We start from the raw sequence: 18828 nt of genomic DNA, 5'->3' as shown, positions 1-18828 counted from the left end.
ACTGTAAGCAACTCTTTCCTTTTATTTTCATTTATGAGTTGAAAAAAATGCTTCAAATATACTTGCAGTACCACTGAAACAATAGCAATCCCTTACTGTTAAACAATAGAATTTATTTTTTTAGTGAAATATTTTAAACATCAAGCATCTTCTTTCATCTTCCAGGAGCATAAAGTGAGAGCTAATAAGGACTGTTATAGCTTTTAATCAAATGAGTTATCCAATGATAAACACACTTTGTGGCGCTGCGAGAATTATTAGGTTTTTATAAGAAGTTTATGTTATGGTTCATTTCACTGTATCCCCATTTCTGTAACCCTTTTGTGTTTTCTGTATAATAAGGTGTTTTGTGTCAATCATCCCACCCCCCACCTATCTGTGTCCATCCCCTCTGCCCCCCCTCTCTCGGGGGCAGCCTGTCTGTCACTCCAGGAGCCCTCCCAGGTTGTGAAATTTCAGGGAGGGGGCTTCAGGTGATAGGTAGCCTGGAGGGAATTCCTTTCCTCTGGAGGTGGTTGGTCAGAGGCTTGGGGGTGGGCACACCTTGTTACCCTCTGAATCCCCGGATTTGTTGCCTTGTTGTAACCCCCCTTGAACCCCTTCCCCGCTTATAAGGTGGAGGAGGGAGATTCAAATCCTCTTCAGCTCTGCTCTGCTCTCTCGCTTGCTGGCCCCCCTGGCCTGAGGTTTGGACCAGCCGCGGACTTCCCACAGCCCGGCCTGAATAAACATCTTTAACCTGCAAAGCTGAGAGCCAGCCTTTTCTTCTTACTGCCGTTGCTGTCACGACACTATTTGGTCCAGCTGCTGCTGAGAAGCCGACCAGCACGTAAAGATTGCCTGCGTGCCCATCCGAACTGGGAACTTCTGTGGCTGTGCTGACCAGAGCTAGCCGGAGGTCAGCTCCTGCCCAGAGCGGGGACAGAACCAGCCACAACACTTGATAAATCTGAAGAGTTAATACTCTTCAGATCTGAAATCTGAAGAGTTAATACTGCTGAGAGATTATGTTTTGTTGGAGAAATAAATTACTTCTGTGTTTGGACATTTTGATATACTTACAACGCCTTTTTCCCATATGACTGACATCCTATCCTCCACACCATTCACTCCATTAGGGATTTTTGTGAAGTCATCTTTGCCCAGAGCTTTCTGGCATATGTCAAAGGTGCAATTGTCAGTCCCTGTCACAGACAGGTCACCACTGCGGAGAAACAAAGTTCATTATGAATCAGATCATGCACCACAGAGGAGAACCTGCTGTAAGCCTGGGTAGATCAAGACATCCAGCCTTCACAAGAAGCACTGGTATGCCCTGCCAGTCTGCCTTCATTCCTTTCCTCCAAGACTGGCTCCACAGTAACAGCCAGTTGCCCTATAAAGCAGTTTCCTCTTCAGAAACCCCTCAGAATAAAACAAGCACCAACATGGACACTTTTGCTCTGGATATGTCAAAGACGCCCACAAATGGAGGACTGTCCACTTTGCCCAAAGCAAGCAGCTTGGTTTCATCCTCACTTTAGGCAATTTTAGTCTATGTCACTCCATATGACTTCTGAAATTACTACGGATCTGCACGACAGTTAGCCAGTGTTCAGGCATACCTTTACATGCTCTTTGGTCAAATTCAAGCTTTTGTTTAACCTTCATTGGTAACGAAATACCAGCAAACCACACATCTTGTTAAGTGCAGGTATTTGAAAGACACTTTTTTATCTACTTTGTTCGGAAGTAGATGTTATAAAGTGGATACCTTATATGTAACTTCAGAAGTTAGCAGGCTTGGTTTTTGTGCAGTAGTTGAATTTTAAGTGAAAAAGGCAGCTGACAACAAACCCCAGAAAATCTAGCTGTGACCTCATCTTTTACACATTTCCCACTGGCTTACAGCCTTACTGGTCATGCTACAGTTTTTGCTGTGGTATGAGCAAAGCAAGACTTACTGAAAAAAATCAAATGTGGACAGAAGGCTATAAGAGTATGGAGAAATAAAATATGAAAACAGATTTTTTTTTTTTTCAATCTCTGATTTCATCTTCTATTTCTTCTTTCTCATGATGTAACATTCCGTATTTAGAAAACCTCCAGAGCATCAGCCTGTTACTATGTACTCCTGCCAAAATTTTCTGTGCATTTGGGTATCAGCGGTCACTGTTGGTTCATCTGCTTACTTGGCCAGTAAGTTCATGAGGAAACCAGGAGTAGATGGATCTGGTCTCAGTGGAGGTCCCATCACATATGCTGCAGCATGAGCCCAGTCTTTATTCCAGTAGTTGGTGCCATCGGTGCCAAGACTTGCAGCAATAGGCTCCCCATAAACCACCTTTCCTGAAAAATGTAAAGCAAAGATATTATAGTCAAACAACATAAAAATGCATAACTTGTATTTCCTCTGTTGAGGATCTTTTTGGTAACAATGAATTTAAATTTGAATGAGTTTTTCAAATTAAACAACAACTTTTGGAAGGACATAATAAACTAAGGTATAACACAGCATCTTTGTTCTGAATATTCTGCTAGTGATTTCCCAATATATTTCCTCCTAAGAACATTGCTTGGGCAAGTTTTTTAATTAAATTGTTGACAGATATACTATAATGGGTTTTACACATTGTTTACTAGGAATGTGATTGAGATTTCAAAAGGAACACAGTCCTCAGTTGCATTAATTACGTTTAAAATTCATGTACTTGGTAGCACCTGCTTAGTGCTCTGAAATTACTGACTACATAACAGTGTAAGCTAATATATACAGCACACAGACTTTGCAAGGTGGCACTTTTAATTGTCAGTCTATAATTATGCCAGGAAGAACAATATGGCAGGAGGCATAAACCAGAAAGTATAGAAAGATTTCCCAAATCAAAAGCTATAAATAACTTAATTTTAAAAGTTATTTCTGAAATTTTGATCCAATTTTGTCCTTTGCTGCACATTATCCTATTTTCCTCAGAAGAGGACACCAACACAGATGAGCTGTTAGCCTTTGGACAAGGCTAGCAGATTTTAACTACTTTTTTCTCCTGGTAAAACATGGGTTTGAAACTCATCAGAACAAGATGTTTCATTCCTGAGCGAGTGGTCCAGACACTTTGCATTTCTGTAGCTGACAGGTGGTAGTGCCTCCAACTGCAGTGGTCACTAAAGAACCAGAATGAGCTGGGACCTTCCACACCCACTCAGAGGCTGGTGAATGCTGGTCAAAGGCAGCCTCTGCTGGGTCCCAGCAAAAGCCTTCTCCCTCCCCTGACCCCTGCAGACAGTGGGTATTTTGCTTTGGAGGCCAGATTTCACTCCAGGCACCGTTTTTATTAGAACCATCACTGCATTGCCCCAGCAGGGCCACAGCTGGTGATTGCTTGGTGATACAAGGCTGTGACCTTTCTCTGACTTTTTGTGTGTATGTCACACAGTCCTGGTACTGCTGGGAAACAAAAAGCAAAGCTTTGCAGCTTTCTCTCTGTACATTAGACTGCTACTTCTGTGAGTTACTGGACTGTAACCCCTGCACTGGCATAGGGAGCCACGTTTCTCATTGTACTAGTGCCATTCCTGAAATCTTTGGTGCTAGATTTGCAAAAAGGCCTCATACAATTTGATTTCTACATGGTGCCAAGGTTTGCTTTGGTGTTACTGTATTGTACATTTATTCCAAGTACTACCTAGTACAACTTTGTCCACAGCCTAAGGACTCCCAATTAGCATTGCTAATTTCCTACAATCACCTCAGCATGCTCTGACATGCTGAATGTTCTTGTCTCATATGGATGCTTTGGCTGGGAGCATTCAAAGTTCTCAGTCCCATCTATCTACGTATGTTATAGATTAATACTTGGGCTCAGGGGGAAACCACGATTTTTCAGACTTGAAAACATGACTTTGTCAGTTATTTACTGGGGATGTTTTGCATCTTATTTTTCAAACTCAAAAGCACTGACTATGAGGCCATGCATGAAAGTGATATGTCCACTCATTGATAAGGAGATTTGAGCAGATTAGTGTTTTCTTAATTCATAGCTGAATGATGAAACCTAAGAAGAAACATGAATAAAACCAGGAGAATGGATGAAATTAGGCTGAAAGCTGATTCACTTTAGTTCAGGGTCTTCCCTGACTTTTGCAGGAACTCTTGACCCTCCCTGGCCAACTCCAAACACTGTATTTGGGGGTAGGCTGCCACCAATCCTGATGTATATAGAGAAGGTCTGGTATATATAACCAACCTGTCATATTTACCTATTAGTCTTTTGACAAATTTTTCATTATCAAAGCTACCAGAAAGGGGAGGGAGAGGGAAGAGCTGCCAGAAAGGGGAGGGAGAGGGAAGTGTGGTTTGTGTCTCTCCTACTGCATTTAAACAAGCCAAAGAAGCTTTCATCCAAGGTAAACCTGAGCTGTGAATCATTAGGACATAGTCACAAATTATTAAGTTAAAATTGCAGGAAAATAATAATTTTTTTGCTTCATAAATACTTCAGAGAATAATAAGAAAAAAATTTTCTCATTATAGGTTCACAACATGAAAATGAAAAGACGTTTCCAAGCTCTCAGTTGGATATGCTGAACTGATTCTAACTCATGTACCATAGCTGATGACAGTATTTCTGCGGTCAGAGTTTGAACTGACCAGTTCCCTTTGTTCTCATGAGTGGGGAGGAGTAGAAGTTATTCCCTCAAGTGCTTTTTGAACACTGCAATTTCAACAGAATACCTCTGGACAGTTCTGCTGAACGTGCAATTTCTTGCATTTCATTTAGGCCATGACTAGCCAGACTGAAGGATAAAATAATATCAGGATTCTGCTTTAAACTTATTAAAAAGAAAATTCTGCATTAAGGCTCTTTTATCTCAACCGGTAACAAGGAAATTCTGCATTAAGGCTCTTCTAGCTGTATTGGCTTCTGACTATACGCAAAAAATGAAGTAATGCAGGAATAAATCACGTCTTTCAAATTGTTATGTTTTCCAGCATCCAATGAAACCAAGGAACCACCAGATGATCTGCTGTTTGGCCTTCCTGACACCTCTGAGCAGCTGCTAAATAGCTGTGTATTTGGTGACTTTTTTTATCAGATGCCCAAACTGGCTAGCCAGAGCTATTTTTAATAGATTACTTCATCAAAAACAAGAGCATTCAATTGCAATTTCTTTTACCACGTGCTTGAACTCAAAAAGAGTTGCAATACTGATAAACACCAACATTTACAGATTTGAAAAACGGGTCCATATATTCTTATTCTAGCAGACGTTCTAGAAGCACTCAAGATAAGGTCATGTGGTGCAAAGATACTCACAAGCTATGCCCCGAAAGGAGCAGAACTGCAAGGCAGGGTTTATCGAATCAGGGATAGCATTGCGTCCATTAGGCTATATACAGTCTGGACCTGAGCTGTCCTGCATGAGATAGCTAAAAAGCTGACATTTTTAGTTGCATTCCTGTGGTCAGAATCAGCTTGAGAGCTTATATTCGCTCAGCAATGGACATGCCTTTCCTCTCACTACGAAGAGACATAACCCGTGACTGTTGGTAGGAACCAATCTTGTAAGCCTAAGTGAGCTTCTTAGAATTTGGCCAAGGACATATTTTTGTATGCACTCTTTAAAAAAAGAGATTTTTTTTTTTTTAAATTACTTTTTCAGTAAGATTGTGCTCTCCAGGTGTCCACTAGAAAGTCCCATTTTCCTGGCTGTGGCAGCACATTAAATGATGAAAGGCACAGGGCCTTTATTCATCACACTGGATGACCTTTAAGGTCCCTTCCAACCTATTCTATGATTCTATGGTCTACCAGCTTTAGCTGAGATTTATCGTAGATTGGAAGCATTTTTTAGGGGGAGACAGTATAAATCATGTACCCCTAAATCACATTTTATTAGCCTTGCTCTCTCCATATGCATTTCTGGTGGCAGGAATAGGTGACAATGCCACATTAATTTTCCCCAGTAATTCATATCAGGTAATCCTAACACGGAGAAGGTTCTGCACTGCCTCACACCAGAGCTCTACAGCCTTTTATTCTCATTGGAGAGAAGATTTTACACAATAGCAGGAAGAGAATCCCTTTTGTCCTCCCACTTAAGGGAATGAGAGTATCATGCACAGTCAGACTGCCCTTCTGTAGAAGAATACAGTTCCTCTACCTACTCTGTCAAGATTCAGGGCTATGTTTTGCACAGGGATGAAGAAACAGCTCACCAAGATAAGCAAGGACAGTTCTCACAGAGAGGTGCTGACCCTCTCAGTGGAGAACAGATGAACCACTGCTTTTGGCAAACAGGCTGGTAGGGCTCCTCAAAAAGGACAGGATGGGGGCATGAGTTAGGTTGTCCATTTCCAACAATGGTCACAACGTGGAATTTTGGGCTTCCCATTGAATATTCAGCAGCTATTACAGATGTACATGAAAAACGTGCTGCTATAATCTGGAGGTTTCCTTCCTTAAGTGGTGTTGCTGGTGATCAGAGCAGACATGGGTGGTGAACTCTAGTATGGAAGAGTGAAGGAAAGACTTTAGCTCACCTCCTCCTCTTAAAGTTTGCTTAATCTAGAATAAGAACTGGTGTTCCTTTACAGTGTGTATGACTGATCTTAACCTTCAAGGTCTGAGCAGTAGCTCACTGAAGACAACAGAATTATGCCTACTGTCTTGACCAAGCTCCATCAAGTCATCAGCCTCTAATGTTAGCTCTCACCTTGTATAGCTAAATGAGGGACAAGGAAGAATTGGGCTCTGACTTACATTTTTGACTAGGAAAATCACTATCCCATAGAATTTGAGAGTCAATGCTTCAATTCTGGTATCACACTGTCAACCAGAAAATAGATTTCACTCACTGAAGATCCCTTTTTCCCCTTCTGAGGTCAGTGATGAAATTGGAAGGGATATCAATCTTCCTCTGATGTGGGCAGGAATGAATATGCACACACACTTTGTATTTCATGCTAAGTGCTTGGAAAAGAACATGAAAAATTCCACAATTGTGAACAGCAGGAAGCCAGCATCAAGACATGGAGAAATGATCTTGAAAAGATGAATAAACTGTTTTAGAGTGAATATCTCAAATGCTTGAGAGGTTTCCAGTATTTGAGAGTTTACACAGCTTTCACATTAGAGTGGTTTTTTACCTGTCCAAATTAAACATCTTTCATGAAAATATTTGAGTTTTATTAATGTCATTCATACAATACTTTGAGAATATATCTTTCTGTCTGGAACTCCTTGCTTTTTATTACCACTCTTTACTGAAAAAAGGAAAATAATGTTTACGGAAAGCAACAATAGTGAATTTCCAATTACCAAAATTTATACAGATCAGTCTCATTAAAAACTACAATTCTTTTAACTGCCTTTGTGGTACTCTAGTTATCTTTTGAAAATTTTTAATCAATCTTTGATTTGATTTCTTTTTTCCAAACAGTATACTTCTATGCAGATCAATATGAATTATGAAGATATGTTATATGTCACCATGCACAAAGACAAGCATTGCTGAACTTGACTGCATCAGCTCAGGAAGCTATAAAATACAATTTGCACCACGATGGGCATCAATTGTCCCAATTTTTTCTTAGTACATATTGGAAAAGCATACATCTATTCTCAGTAATCAAACTGGCACAGCAGACTATTCTAACAACACATGCCTTATCAACGTTTTACAGTATTTACTGTCAGCATAAAATTCATTACTTGAACAGTGTATTTTAAAACACTGTCTTAGCTCTTTTATGTTCACAGCCAGTTTTTCATCTTTAATCTGGGTATTTCAACTGTTGTCAAAGGTTTTTGCAGTTAATGTTCACACGACGCCTCTGAATGTACAAACAACCGATGGATATAATCCACATTCCTGGCAGCACTGTCATCTAGTGGAGGAATCCAATATAGCACAGTACAAGAAAATGTGCCAATAAAACATATTCTGGTAAATTCTTTTACAAACTCTAATTTTACTAAATTTTTCTTGAATTTTGCTAAATTTTACTAGAAGTCATGGTCATACATATTGTGCATAAACATATCCACCTACATCAGCACAATGACGTCACACTGCTTTATCATGATCTCATACTCTACATTTTAATATCAATAATCTATGCCCCCTGTGTAGGCATTATATAAAGACAAGAAACAGAGAAACTTAGGTCTGCATGGAATTCATATCAAGCCAGGTGAAAACAAGCTGTAAATGCAAAAGATGTAAAAACATAGTAAAAAGAGTGTAAAAAGATAATGAGGACAGATAATTTTAGGTCCTCCAAACCTTGGGCTCCTATCCCACTCCTTCCACCTTGATAATGTCTCCTCACAGTGCTGTTGTTCCACGTGCTGCTCTGGATTCACTTACAGATAAGGAGATAAAACATCCTGAATACCTACCACCTTCAGGCTGCTTCTAGTCTACCAAACAGATGGTCAGGAAAGTCAGGACCCTTTGGCTGACCAGAATTATTTGTGAATACTGCAGTGCAAACCTCAGCAACCCTGCACTGGTGGAAGTCAAGGCTTTCAGAACCCTGTCATCTTCACCCTTACATTTAAGTGCCCAGTGAATAGGAGTAATTCTCACATCATGGTGCTGTCTGTAAAAATATGGTGTGGTCTCTGTTATAGAATTTCTCATCAAGGTATCTGGTAAAGTCTTGCAAGCAAACTCAGAAGAACAGTAGAATATCTATTGTCTTGAACTGGTCACATAATTTTTAATGCAATAATGCTGTCCTGGCCATCACTTTGACCTTGGAGGTACAGTACAAAGAGGAAAAAGTTTGCTCTGGGGAGAAGGGAAAGTCTCAGTTCTGGTTGCTGTTCTTCCACACTGCTCCCCTTGGGCCTGGCAAAACACACACACACCCACACACACCATTTAGACATCCCACTCCAAGAAATTCACCCATGATCTGAGGCTTATGACACCCATGAAAAGTAAAACAGTAATGTTGTGTTTGGTTTCCCATGACCCTTCTCCCAATGCCATTGTCGAAGCATAAAAGAATTAGGACGTTTACCTTCTCTTCGTGCATTACTGATCACCTCTGCTGAAGATTTACTCATTACATGGACTACATAAAGGGGGCAGTTTACAGCATTTGCTATGGTAATCGCTCTTTGTGTAGCTTCAGCTTCCACTTCCTCAGGACGACACAGCTCATGACCCTCAGGGCCAGTTATTCCCATTGCCAGCATCTTCTTTGCCCCCTGAAGACCACACAAAAGCATGTAAGAGTCAGTTAAATTGTATCTATGGTGTCAAGAGCATGCTGTCAGTCAAATGGATTCTGAACCAGCCATTGCAGCCAGCTCAGGGAGAAAAATAACTAGGCAGTTATGGGGGTTTTTTTCCAAAATAAGTTACTGTAGTTTTATCTGAAATCTAATATATCTCTCAATAGATTTGGGTATCAAAGCTGAGATATAAGCAAATTCAGAGAACACACTTCACTGGCTTGCAGGATTAAATCACTGCTCTTGAAAACCCTACCCCTCTCTCAATAGGTACATTTAAATATCATGGCAAATGATGTCCAATGGCACTACTAACCCTCATTGGAGGGGAAAAAGGAAATATCCTTACTAAGTACAAAGATGCATATCCAGAGCCTCTGAAAACTCCAAAGCTTATAAGAGGCAGAAGGTTTTGTCCCTACTGTGTTCCAGGAATTTAAGATCTGCTGATTTGAAATTATTTAGCAATTAATTAATTTCAATTACAGGACCTGGGGCAGAATCAAAGCGCTGTTGACTGGAATAGTTGAAGAAACTATTCTATTACATCCACTTGAGTTATAACTGATGTAGATTATAACCAGTGTAGTTATACTCTCAGGGCCTCAGGACTCTCAGTGCCTCCACACAGTACCAAGGTGGCAGCAGCAAGTATGGAGTGAAGCTAATCATGCATAGAGGGATGTTGAGACTTCTGTGCCCTGTCACTGAAGCTTTCTCCATATTTCTGGATTTGCTTCTGTTACATGAGCTGACAATGTCTGGAGAGACCTAGGATTAGGACCATCTGTGTTCCTGACTTTGACGGACAAAATGTAAAATGTGCACCTGTGCAATTAGTTCCCCATTCTCCGCATGGACTTGAGCAACTGCCCCAAGTTCCTTACAGCAGGAAAAGGCTTCATAGAGCTCCTCATCATTAACCATGTATATATCTTTATAGGCCATAAACATCTTGAAGGAGTTAACACCTTTGTTTTGAACAAGACTTTTCATTTCTTGCTTCACCTGAAAAATACAGCAGTTATATTTTACATGTTAATAATTTTGTTAACAAAGAAATTGTAAGTACAAAGGGTGAGTCTTTACTTACCCATAAAATGTATGTTCAGTACAAATAGCCCAAGTCACCTATTTAAAGACTGACTTAAACTATTCTTCTTGTATCAAGTTGATTCTCAAAGTATATAAAAGAGTAGTACTGCAGTGTAAATACTGGAAACACAAGCTAATTGAAGGAGGGAATGCTTTTTACCAAAGGTAATGAGGAAGAATTTTATTTCAAATAAACCTCCTGATATTGAAAACACCCATTCTACTATTACAGTCAGTGTCCAACTCACACAACATGGACATTTGTGCAAAATTGATTTTTCAAATTGGACTTAAATGGGCTGCAACTTCTAGCAAACAACAGTGACAGAAAAGATTTCATCTTTTAGAGACTTTTCCTGACTCTAAACAACATGCACAGCCTTTTGAAACATTTTGTTGTCAAACAAAACAGCTCCAAAATGGTAAATTTAGGCCTGCTATATTTTTTTAATTTTTTTTTTTAAATTTTGTATTCACTACTTGTTACAATTCCCTGCTTCTGCTAGAGCCTACAAAGCCCAGCAAAATATTACATCACAAAGAAAGAAAGACACATATTTTAATCTGAAGGCTTCTTGCGTCTGGTTAGCTAGAAACTTATATTATATAACTTTGGTTCTCCCTTCCCAGTAAAATGATGGTTACAGTAGTTGGCATGAATCTGTAATGCTATTACAGTTTCCATGGGATTAATTTCTTTCAAAGAGTAAAATATTACTTTTTATCTAATAATCTGGTTGGGTCTGCCCAAGAGGTGTAAGATACACAAAAAACTCAAGGAAATCTCTTTTAGTTATCCAGAGGAGGGATGAGAGCACATCTTGAATGGGAGTTTTTAAATCAATACCTGACAAAAGGCCCTGCTCTGCCACAAATAAAGAGGCATGTCATTTATCCTGTTCACTATTTACTACAACTAACAGAAGGCATTGTAAAGAATGTATGCTTTTAATTAATACTTCAAATCCTGATGAGATGAGAGCTGAACAGATGGGCATGAAATAACAGTTTTTTCCACCCAGACCCTTAACAGCTACAAAATGCCCAACCTTTCTATTTCTACTAATCTCAGCCTTTAAAAACAGTTACACTCTTAATATAAACTAGAACATTTTATTGATTTACACCTCCCTAGTTTTATTGGATTTGTCAGTACAATTCCACTATTGTCTGCTGAGGCTGTTTCAAACACACATTACTTAAATTTCATTGGAGAATTTATTTCATGTCTTTGTCTCAAGTTAGAATTTGTGGTCAGCCTATTTTAGCACTTAGTACACAAAATATCAAAAATGTATTGTTTGCAGAGTGAAGGCTTTAGTACATATATTTTAGATTTAAAAAATCAGAATAAGTATTCATATATAAAATATAATTTACTTAATATATCTGTGTACTGATGCATAATTCTCTGGGAACCCAAAGTCATGTTGTCAAATGTGGGCCTTATTCTGATAGATATCAAGAACCTGAAAAATTAATTTATCAGTAAAGCTTTCAGGCTATCAGCAAACGTTCACTAAGCAAATGGGATTCTCCCATACGTAAATTCAAAAAAGGTTTTTTAGATCATTTCACATTCAATGTACTATTGGCTACAGTCCTGCTTTACTTTAAGGAGGCATTACTGCAGTCACCCAGCAAAAGAAGCCTTCCTCTACAAAGTAAGTCAAGTGCCATATTTTTCATGTATACACTTATTAAAAAAAAGCCAAGCAAAACCACCAAAACTCATCAGAAGCATAAAATAACAAGTTTTCGAGCAACAAAACCCCAAATAATTGTAAACACGTCTTTCCCCTTCTGACCTGCCTGGTCTTGGTCTTGCATAATCCCCACCTTTAACTTTGTGCAGTATTATCCAGAGATACAGGCTATCTCCAGACTAGAGATACAGGCCATCTCCAGACTTTTTTCAAGTACATTAATCTCAGAAGGGAGGGGGCTATTTCAAATGTTGTTTTTAATTCACAAAAATACTAACCAGCATGCTATATTTAGCATGTGAAAACTAATTTGAAGCAGGTGTGATACAAATTTATGGAATTTAAATCAACTCTTGTGTCTACCTTGTTGCTCCACCATGTAACTGCCACGTGCAATGAATAATCACAGCAGACTTTAGGGTCTGCCCAGCTTTTCCATGTATCAAAAGCTTCAGTAAGAGAACAACCTTTCTGAGGGATGGCAAAGTCGATGATCATAGTGGTTCCTCCTGCTATAGCTGCCTGAAAAGAAGAAAGTTAAAATTTAGCGATCAGAAAGAATGCAAATTTTCCCCTACCCTCTCCAACTCCCTTACACCAATTAATCTGGATACGCTGAAAAGTCAAAAGCCACTGAGGAATTCCCCTGAGTAAAGTCCAAACTTGAAAAATTATTATGGAGATTAATTTCATTTGCTTTGAGAAAAATGTTCTCAAAAGTGTGTTCAGGAGAATCCAAGTGAAATTCATGTGCTGAAGAAGCTTCTTTATGTGTACAAAAACTTATCAAAGACTTGGAGATGTATCTGTAGTGTATTTTCATCAGCGAGTTTCCTCAAATGTGTGGAATCACTGAAGAAGGGTATTAGAAGAGCATGGTCAACTTGAGACACGCTTCCTCAGAGCCTATGTAGTAGTGAAAGCAAGCCTAAGTGACAGGCAGGTATTAAGGGGCAGATACGCAACAGCAAAAAACACCACTGAGTTTGAAAATGCAATATGAAACCTCAAAACTCTTGTCTAACACCAAAATATTTTGAAAGTGTTTAAAAATGCATTTTTATTAATAACAGGATATAATTTAATAAAACTGTATAGAGGGTTTTAAATAGAATGAGGAACTTACATCCTCTACATAAATGTTGTCAATTAAATAAATAAACTAACGCCTTACTTAATAGATAAATGGTGATCAAAAATTGCTTTTTAACCAATAATTTCCATATGGACAACTTTTCTTGCCTTTGGAGGGGGAAAAAACTCACTCAGATGCCAGATCCTTGACTGAAAGAAACTGATCCAGTAGAGAAATTCCTTTGTTGAAATTGTTGCTTTCTTCCAGATTAGCAAAAGAGATTCTCTCTATTGCTCTGAACAACCTCCCTTTGCAAAACAGTAACAACCAATTCACATCAAAATACTCACAGTTCAAATCCACAGGATCAGGGAATCACAGAATTAGCTATGTTGGAAAAGACCCTTTATTTCAAGTCTAACCTATGATCTAACACCACCTATCCACTAAACCATGGCACTAAGTGCCACATCCAGTCTTTTTTTAAACACCTCCAGGGATGGTGACTCTATCACCTCCCTGGGCAGCCCATTCCAATGCCCAATCACTCTTTCTGTGAAGAATTTTTGCCTAATGTCCAGCCTAAACTTCTGCTGGCGCAGATTAAGACTGTCCTCTTGGCCTGTTGCGGGTTGCCTGGGAGGCCAAACCTAACCTGTCTGTAGTCTCCTTGCAGGGAGCTGTAGAGAGGGGTGAGCTCTCCCCTGAGCCTCCCCCAGGCTCAACAGCCCCAGCTCCCTCAGCTGCGCCTCACAGGGCTTGTGTTCCATGCCCTTCACCAGCCTTATTGTCCTTCTCTGGATGCACTTGAGCACCTCTATGTCCTTCCTCAACTGAGGGGCCAGAGCTGGACACAGCACTCAAGGTGTGGCCTCACCAGTGCCCAGCACAGGGGACAATCCCTGCCCTGCTCCTGCTGGCCACACTGTTGCTGATCCAGGCCAGGATGCCATTGGCCTTCTTGGCCACCTGGGCACACACTGGCTCACGTTCAGTCTGTTGTCAAGCAGCAGCCCAAGGTCTCCCTCTGCCTGGGCACTGTCCAGCCGCTCTGTCCCCAGCCTGTAATGCTGCAGGGATTGTTGTGGCCAAAGTGCAGGATGCAGCACTTGGACTTATTAAACTTTGTATTGTTGGACTTGGGCCATCTATGCAGCCTGTCCAGGTCCCTCATGCTATATTACTTTTCCTTTTTCTCCAAAAATTACTCTCTTTCTTTCTTTCTTTCTCTTTCTTTCTTTCTTCTGTTCACTTAGAAATCAGAAAAATAATTGTAAATACGTCAGTATATTTTGCAAAAGGAGAAGTTTGGAGAGTGACACAAGTATTTGTAAATCTCTAATGAATTGAGCAAAACATTTTCTCTGGGAAAAGTTGTTCAAACTGTCAAATATTTTTAAACAAGTCTGACTTACTTGTTCAACACAATTTAAAGAAAATTTATAAACTTCAAGAAAAAAATGTAATGGATTCCACAACTCCACTTGAAGTCTCTTTTTATTTCCTACATATTTTTCCCCCTTCTATCTGCAAAGAGAACTGCCTTTACTTATTCAACTGAATGGGTAAATCTTAGCTAATCATTGTAGCATATTTCTCAGTAGTTGGAATATAACTCTGTTGCCCTGAATTTCTTGCCAAAATATTTGTCAGATAATGAATAGGTCTGAGCACTTTCCATGCTTTGACCTGAGTTAAGAACATCCACAATATCTGACTTTTTGACATCGAATTGCTAAGCTGGATCTAGAATCTTCTTGTAGGCACTGAAGTGACTATCTGGACATCCTGTTTTGTGTATGTAGCCTTTGTTTTGCAGCTTCCCTGTCCTACAAATACCTCAGAGTCACTCAGAAAACCTTAAAAACTTATTTTCTGCTTTTTAGTAACCCCCAGTTCTCCTGTGAGAGGAACTGGGTATAACAGTCTCTCAGAAGGTGATGGCTAGCAGACAAGCCAAGCAGGGCGATGTGATCCTTTCTGAGAACAAAGGATTTCAGTCTGCACAACAGAGCTCTTAGAAAAGTGCCTTGAAAATTTTAGTTATGGAAACTGTATGGAGATGATGCATAATACTGTCAATATGAGTAATTGATACACTATTCATATGCAGGGAATATAAAAAGATCAGCTAAAAAGCTGAAAACACCTCCACTCCAAGGGTAAAACTGGGAGAAATTAGGTACTTTTAGAAAGTGTATTTGACATGGACTTTCATTGAGGGACACAGTAAGCACCAAAGTGAATGACAGAAGAAAAGCCTGCATTCCCTCATGCTAACAGAGGGGAAAGATCAGATAACCACAGAACTGCTCAAACAGCACTGGAGAATTAAACTGTTGCTTCAGTTAACCTTTGCTCAGAAAAGTATGAAGCTTGATGCATGTACCAAAGCAGGTTGTAAGTCTGCATGCTGACAGCCAGGGTAAATGCATGCCTCACTTCACGCCCACAATCACAATAGTTTCTGAAGGAGTCCAAGAAATACTGGTTGAGGGGGGACCTCTGAGTACCCCAACTGCTTTATGACAATGTCCCAGTCAAAAGGACAGGAGCAATTGGCCATGCCTGATTCACACTCTATTCTCACTTTTAGAAGTAATACTGGATGACCAGCAAACATCCCTCTCTGAGAAAGCCCAGATGCACACACAGATGTGCACATGTGCACCCACCTTGGTTCCAGTATAGAAGTCATCTTTTGACCTGCTACCCATGAAAGGGAACTCCATGTGTGTGTGAGTATCAATGCCCCCAGGGATCACCAGCTTGTTGGTCGCATCCAGCACAAGAAGTCCAGTGGAGTGCTCCAGGTTTAGGTTTGGTCCCATCTGCTGCACCACTCCATCTTCCACGTACACATCAGCCACCACAGAGAGGTCATCATTCACAACTTTGCCCCCTTTGATCAGAAGTCTCTGCCGAGCCTGGGCTTGGGGTGGCATGCCAGCAACTGAGAGTGAGGCCTCAGATCAGAAAGTTGCTCTTGCCTCAGAGTACTTTACTGCCCCCTCCTCCCAGAGCAGCAGTTATCTCCAAATGGCCTTAAACACACACCACACCACGCTCTTTAACCAGACACTGGAGGAACTGCCCCCTCTGCCCCGGGCAGCTCCACCTCCCGTGCAGCCCAGTGACATGGATGGGAGCCGAGTGCTGGCACTGGACCCTTTCTGCTCCCGACTCTGCCTGGACAAAGAGAAATGCTTTCAGAGACTCGGGGGGGTTCTCAGGGCACTTGCTCCAGCCTTCCCTGTGCACCTGGGGGTCTGCAACTTGCTGAGCTGCTTTGAAAATGTGGCTGTTTTATCACCTTGTGATGCCCAAAAGCAAACTAAGCTCTTTGCAGCCACATTTGAGGAAACCAAGGGTGACCTGAGGTCTCCACAGAAGAAGCCAGAGAGCCCAGGGGTGACCTGAGCTTCCTGCAGCCTGTGGGTCCAGCCCATGCAGAGGGAAAGGCAGAGTGCAGCACTCTGGTGATCCAAGTGTCGCACCCTTCTCGGTGGAGATGCTGGGGTCCACACTGCTCTCAAGCTGTTTCTCGAAGGATTTGGGACACACCACCCTCAGGATCCAAACAGAGTTCCCCCCTGCCCTTGCAGTGACACTACATGGACAGCACTCTGGTCTGAAGGGGAAGCCGGGGTGCATGCCAACATCCACGTGAAAATCACATTTCAGTATCTGATGCCCTGCTCCATCTGCCCCATGGACCGGCCCATGCTGCCTCTCCCCCCACACTGCTGCCCACACAGCCACTGCCGGCCCCGGCTGCAGCCCCAGGCCATGCTGGCCCCCTCAATCCCCCTGTCCCGGGGAGCCCTTCCCAAGGGCCAGGGGAAAGTCAGGATCTTCTGCAGTAGGTCTCCCACAAGGCTGGTGTGACCTTGACAAGATGCGGCTTGTCTGTGTTTCAGAACAAAGACCTTGAAAAAGAGGTGGGAAAGCAAAATGAAGACAACTGGAAAATGAGCTAAAAGTTTGGAGCAGAAGATGAAAGACCTGCTCTGTACCATCTCAGAGGCACTAGCTTCTATGGCATTTTCCAACTTCTTTCCTCCTGTAACCCTGGACTTACATACTCAGCAGTGACACGACTGCTCAAATGTGTCCCTAAATCTGCTGAGCACTTGCATCTTCATCCCCTCACCTATTCCAGTTCAGTGGTGATGATTTAGCAAGACAGAACATTGCCTCTGAGGGTTGTGAGAGGGTACACACACACACACACATACACACAGGGTACCAAAAAGCCATTTAGACAAAGGACACAAGATTTGGGAAAAACTCACTTCCCATCAGCATGTCACATTTGTTCCTTCCCTCATGATGGGTAGGAGAGCATTACCATACATTTGCCTATCTGCCCATCACGAAGTATCTTGTCTTACCTTTGTGCAACAGGGTAGCCCACTGGGATTCATAACCGGACACAGCAGCAGAACAGGTCAAATCCCATTTGGAAAAACAGTTTCACTTTGCATAAATTAAGTGACCTTTGTTAAGTGAGGAGAGGGGGTAGCAAAGTCAGAGGTTCATTTGATCATGTGCGGTCATGGGGGGTTATAGCAGTCAAGCTCCTATGCTCACCTCAATGGATATTTAATGATTTGATGTAGAACAGCATCAAAAGATTTTGCAGAATTTATTGGCAGAGACTTCAACCTAAAGTTTCAGTACCACTCCAGTACCTGAACTGCCAACCTGATATAGCCACTTTCTTGTTACTTCTCCCTGCCCAATGAATACTTAGTATTTTCTATGAAAGGAGTTTCGACACAACAGACCTAGATAGTCATCTCTGAGTAGGCTGTTGGGCAGTCATAAACTGGTACTGCTCAAATCCTTCCACCAAATTGGGAGAGGAAGATCTGAAGGCATATCAGCCACATTACAGCAGATTGTAGCATGCATTAGGATATCCCGTTCCCTCTTTGTGTGTGTTGTACAGGAAAGAGCTGAGGCAATTTTGATACATAAATGCAGGAAGAGTAGCACAGCTCAAAATCCTACTTTGGCTGTTTCTGAACAAGAACAGGCTTGAACTCTTTTTCCCTTCCTCTGATTTCCTCCTGGATAATTTAGACTTTGTGGATCCTATTCTTAAATGCCTAAACCTTCCTATCTGCAACTTCATGCCCAGCTTAGAATTGCAAAGCTGCCCACAAATCAGCAACCTAATATCTTACAATGCTGTGCCTAGGAAAACTGAATTTATCCCACAGGTGATTTTGAACACATTAAATAATGTATTGGTATATAACAAGACACTGTCTAAGCAGCCCTTTTATTTAATCCACTTGAATCAGAAAGATTATCTCACATTAGTTGCATTTATGTATATTTTGTAAATATTCAGTATTTCACAGCTCAGCTGTTCCTGGAAAAAACAGCCTGGAATACCACTGGTGGAAAAGAAATAATACTTAAAATACTGAGAGAAGACAACTGGCCCTACATTTTTACACAAGTGCAGCTGTCATTACCTCAAACCCATGAGTTTTCACACTATCACCCTTCCAAACCGATGGAGTGAGTGGCTGTGCAGTAATCAGATACCAGCTGGGCTTAAACCACAATCCCGCAGAGAAGTTTCCTGTTAGGCAACGTTTACTGATTCTAAAATGTTACACAACAGCTCAATTTGAGACCCATTGCAAAAGTCTTCCCAAGCTCAAAAATCTGAAGTAGAATCGTATGCTAATGATTTTGTGTCTAGCAA

At 41.0% G+C, this 18828-nt stretch overlaps 1 protein-coding gene across 1 annotated transcript in view; it reads right to left on the bottom strand.

Annotated features, from left to right (window-relative positions):
• The window catches only part of DPYS (dihydropyrimidinase), a 31019-nt gene extending 14957 nt beyond the window's left edge, over positions 1 to 16062 (bottom strand). The window contains exons 1-6 of the mRNA XM_040063905.2: positions 15779 to 16062; positions 12392 to 12550; positions 10056 to 10235; positions 9011 to 9200; positions 2172 to 2328; positions 1063 to 1204 (exon numbers count right to left, since the gene is read on the bottom strand). Coding sequence (XP_039919839.1) covers positions 1063 to 1204; positions 2172 to 2328; positions 9011 to 9200; positions 10056 to 10235; positions 12392 to 12550; positions 15779 to 16048 — 1098 coding nt within the window. The 5' untranslated portion in view covers positions 16049 to 16062. The remainder of the gene's footprint in view (positions 1 to 1062; positions 1205 to 2171; positions 2329 to 9010; positions 9201 to 10055; positions 10236 to 12391; positions 12551 to 15778) is intronic.
• Between the last annotated feature and the right edge of the window lie 2766 nt (positions 16063 to 18828).

This window comes from Hirundo rustica, chromosome 1, assembly GCF_015227805.2.
Source record: "Hirundo rustica isolate bHirRus1 chromosome 1, bHirRus1.pri.v3, whole genome shotgun sequence".
Taxonomy (NCBI): domain Eukaryota; kingdom Metazoa; phylum Chordata; class Aves; order Passeriformes; family Hirundinidae; genus Hirundo; species Hirundo rustica.
Note: the sequence above shows the minus strand (reverse complement) of the source record. Positions and strands in the feature narration are given on the sequence as shown.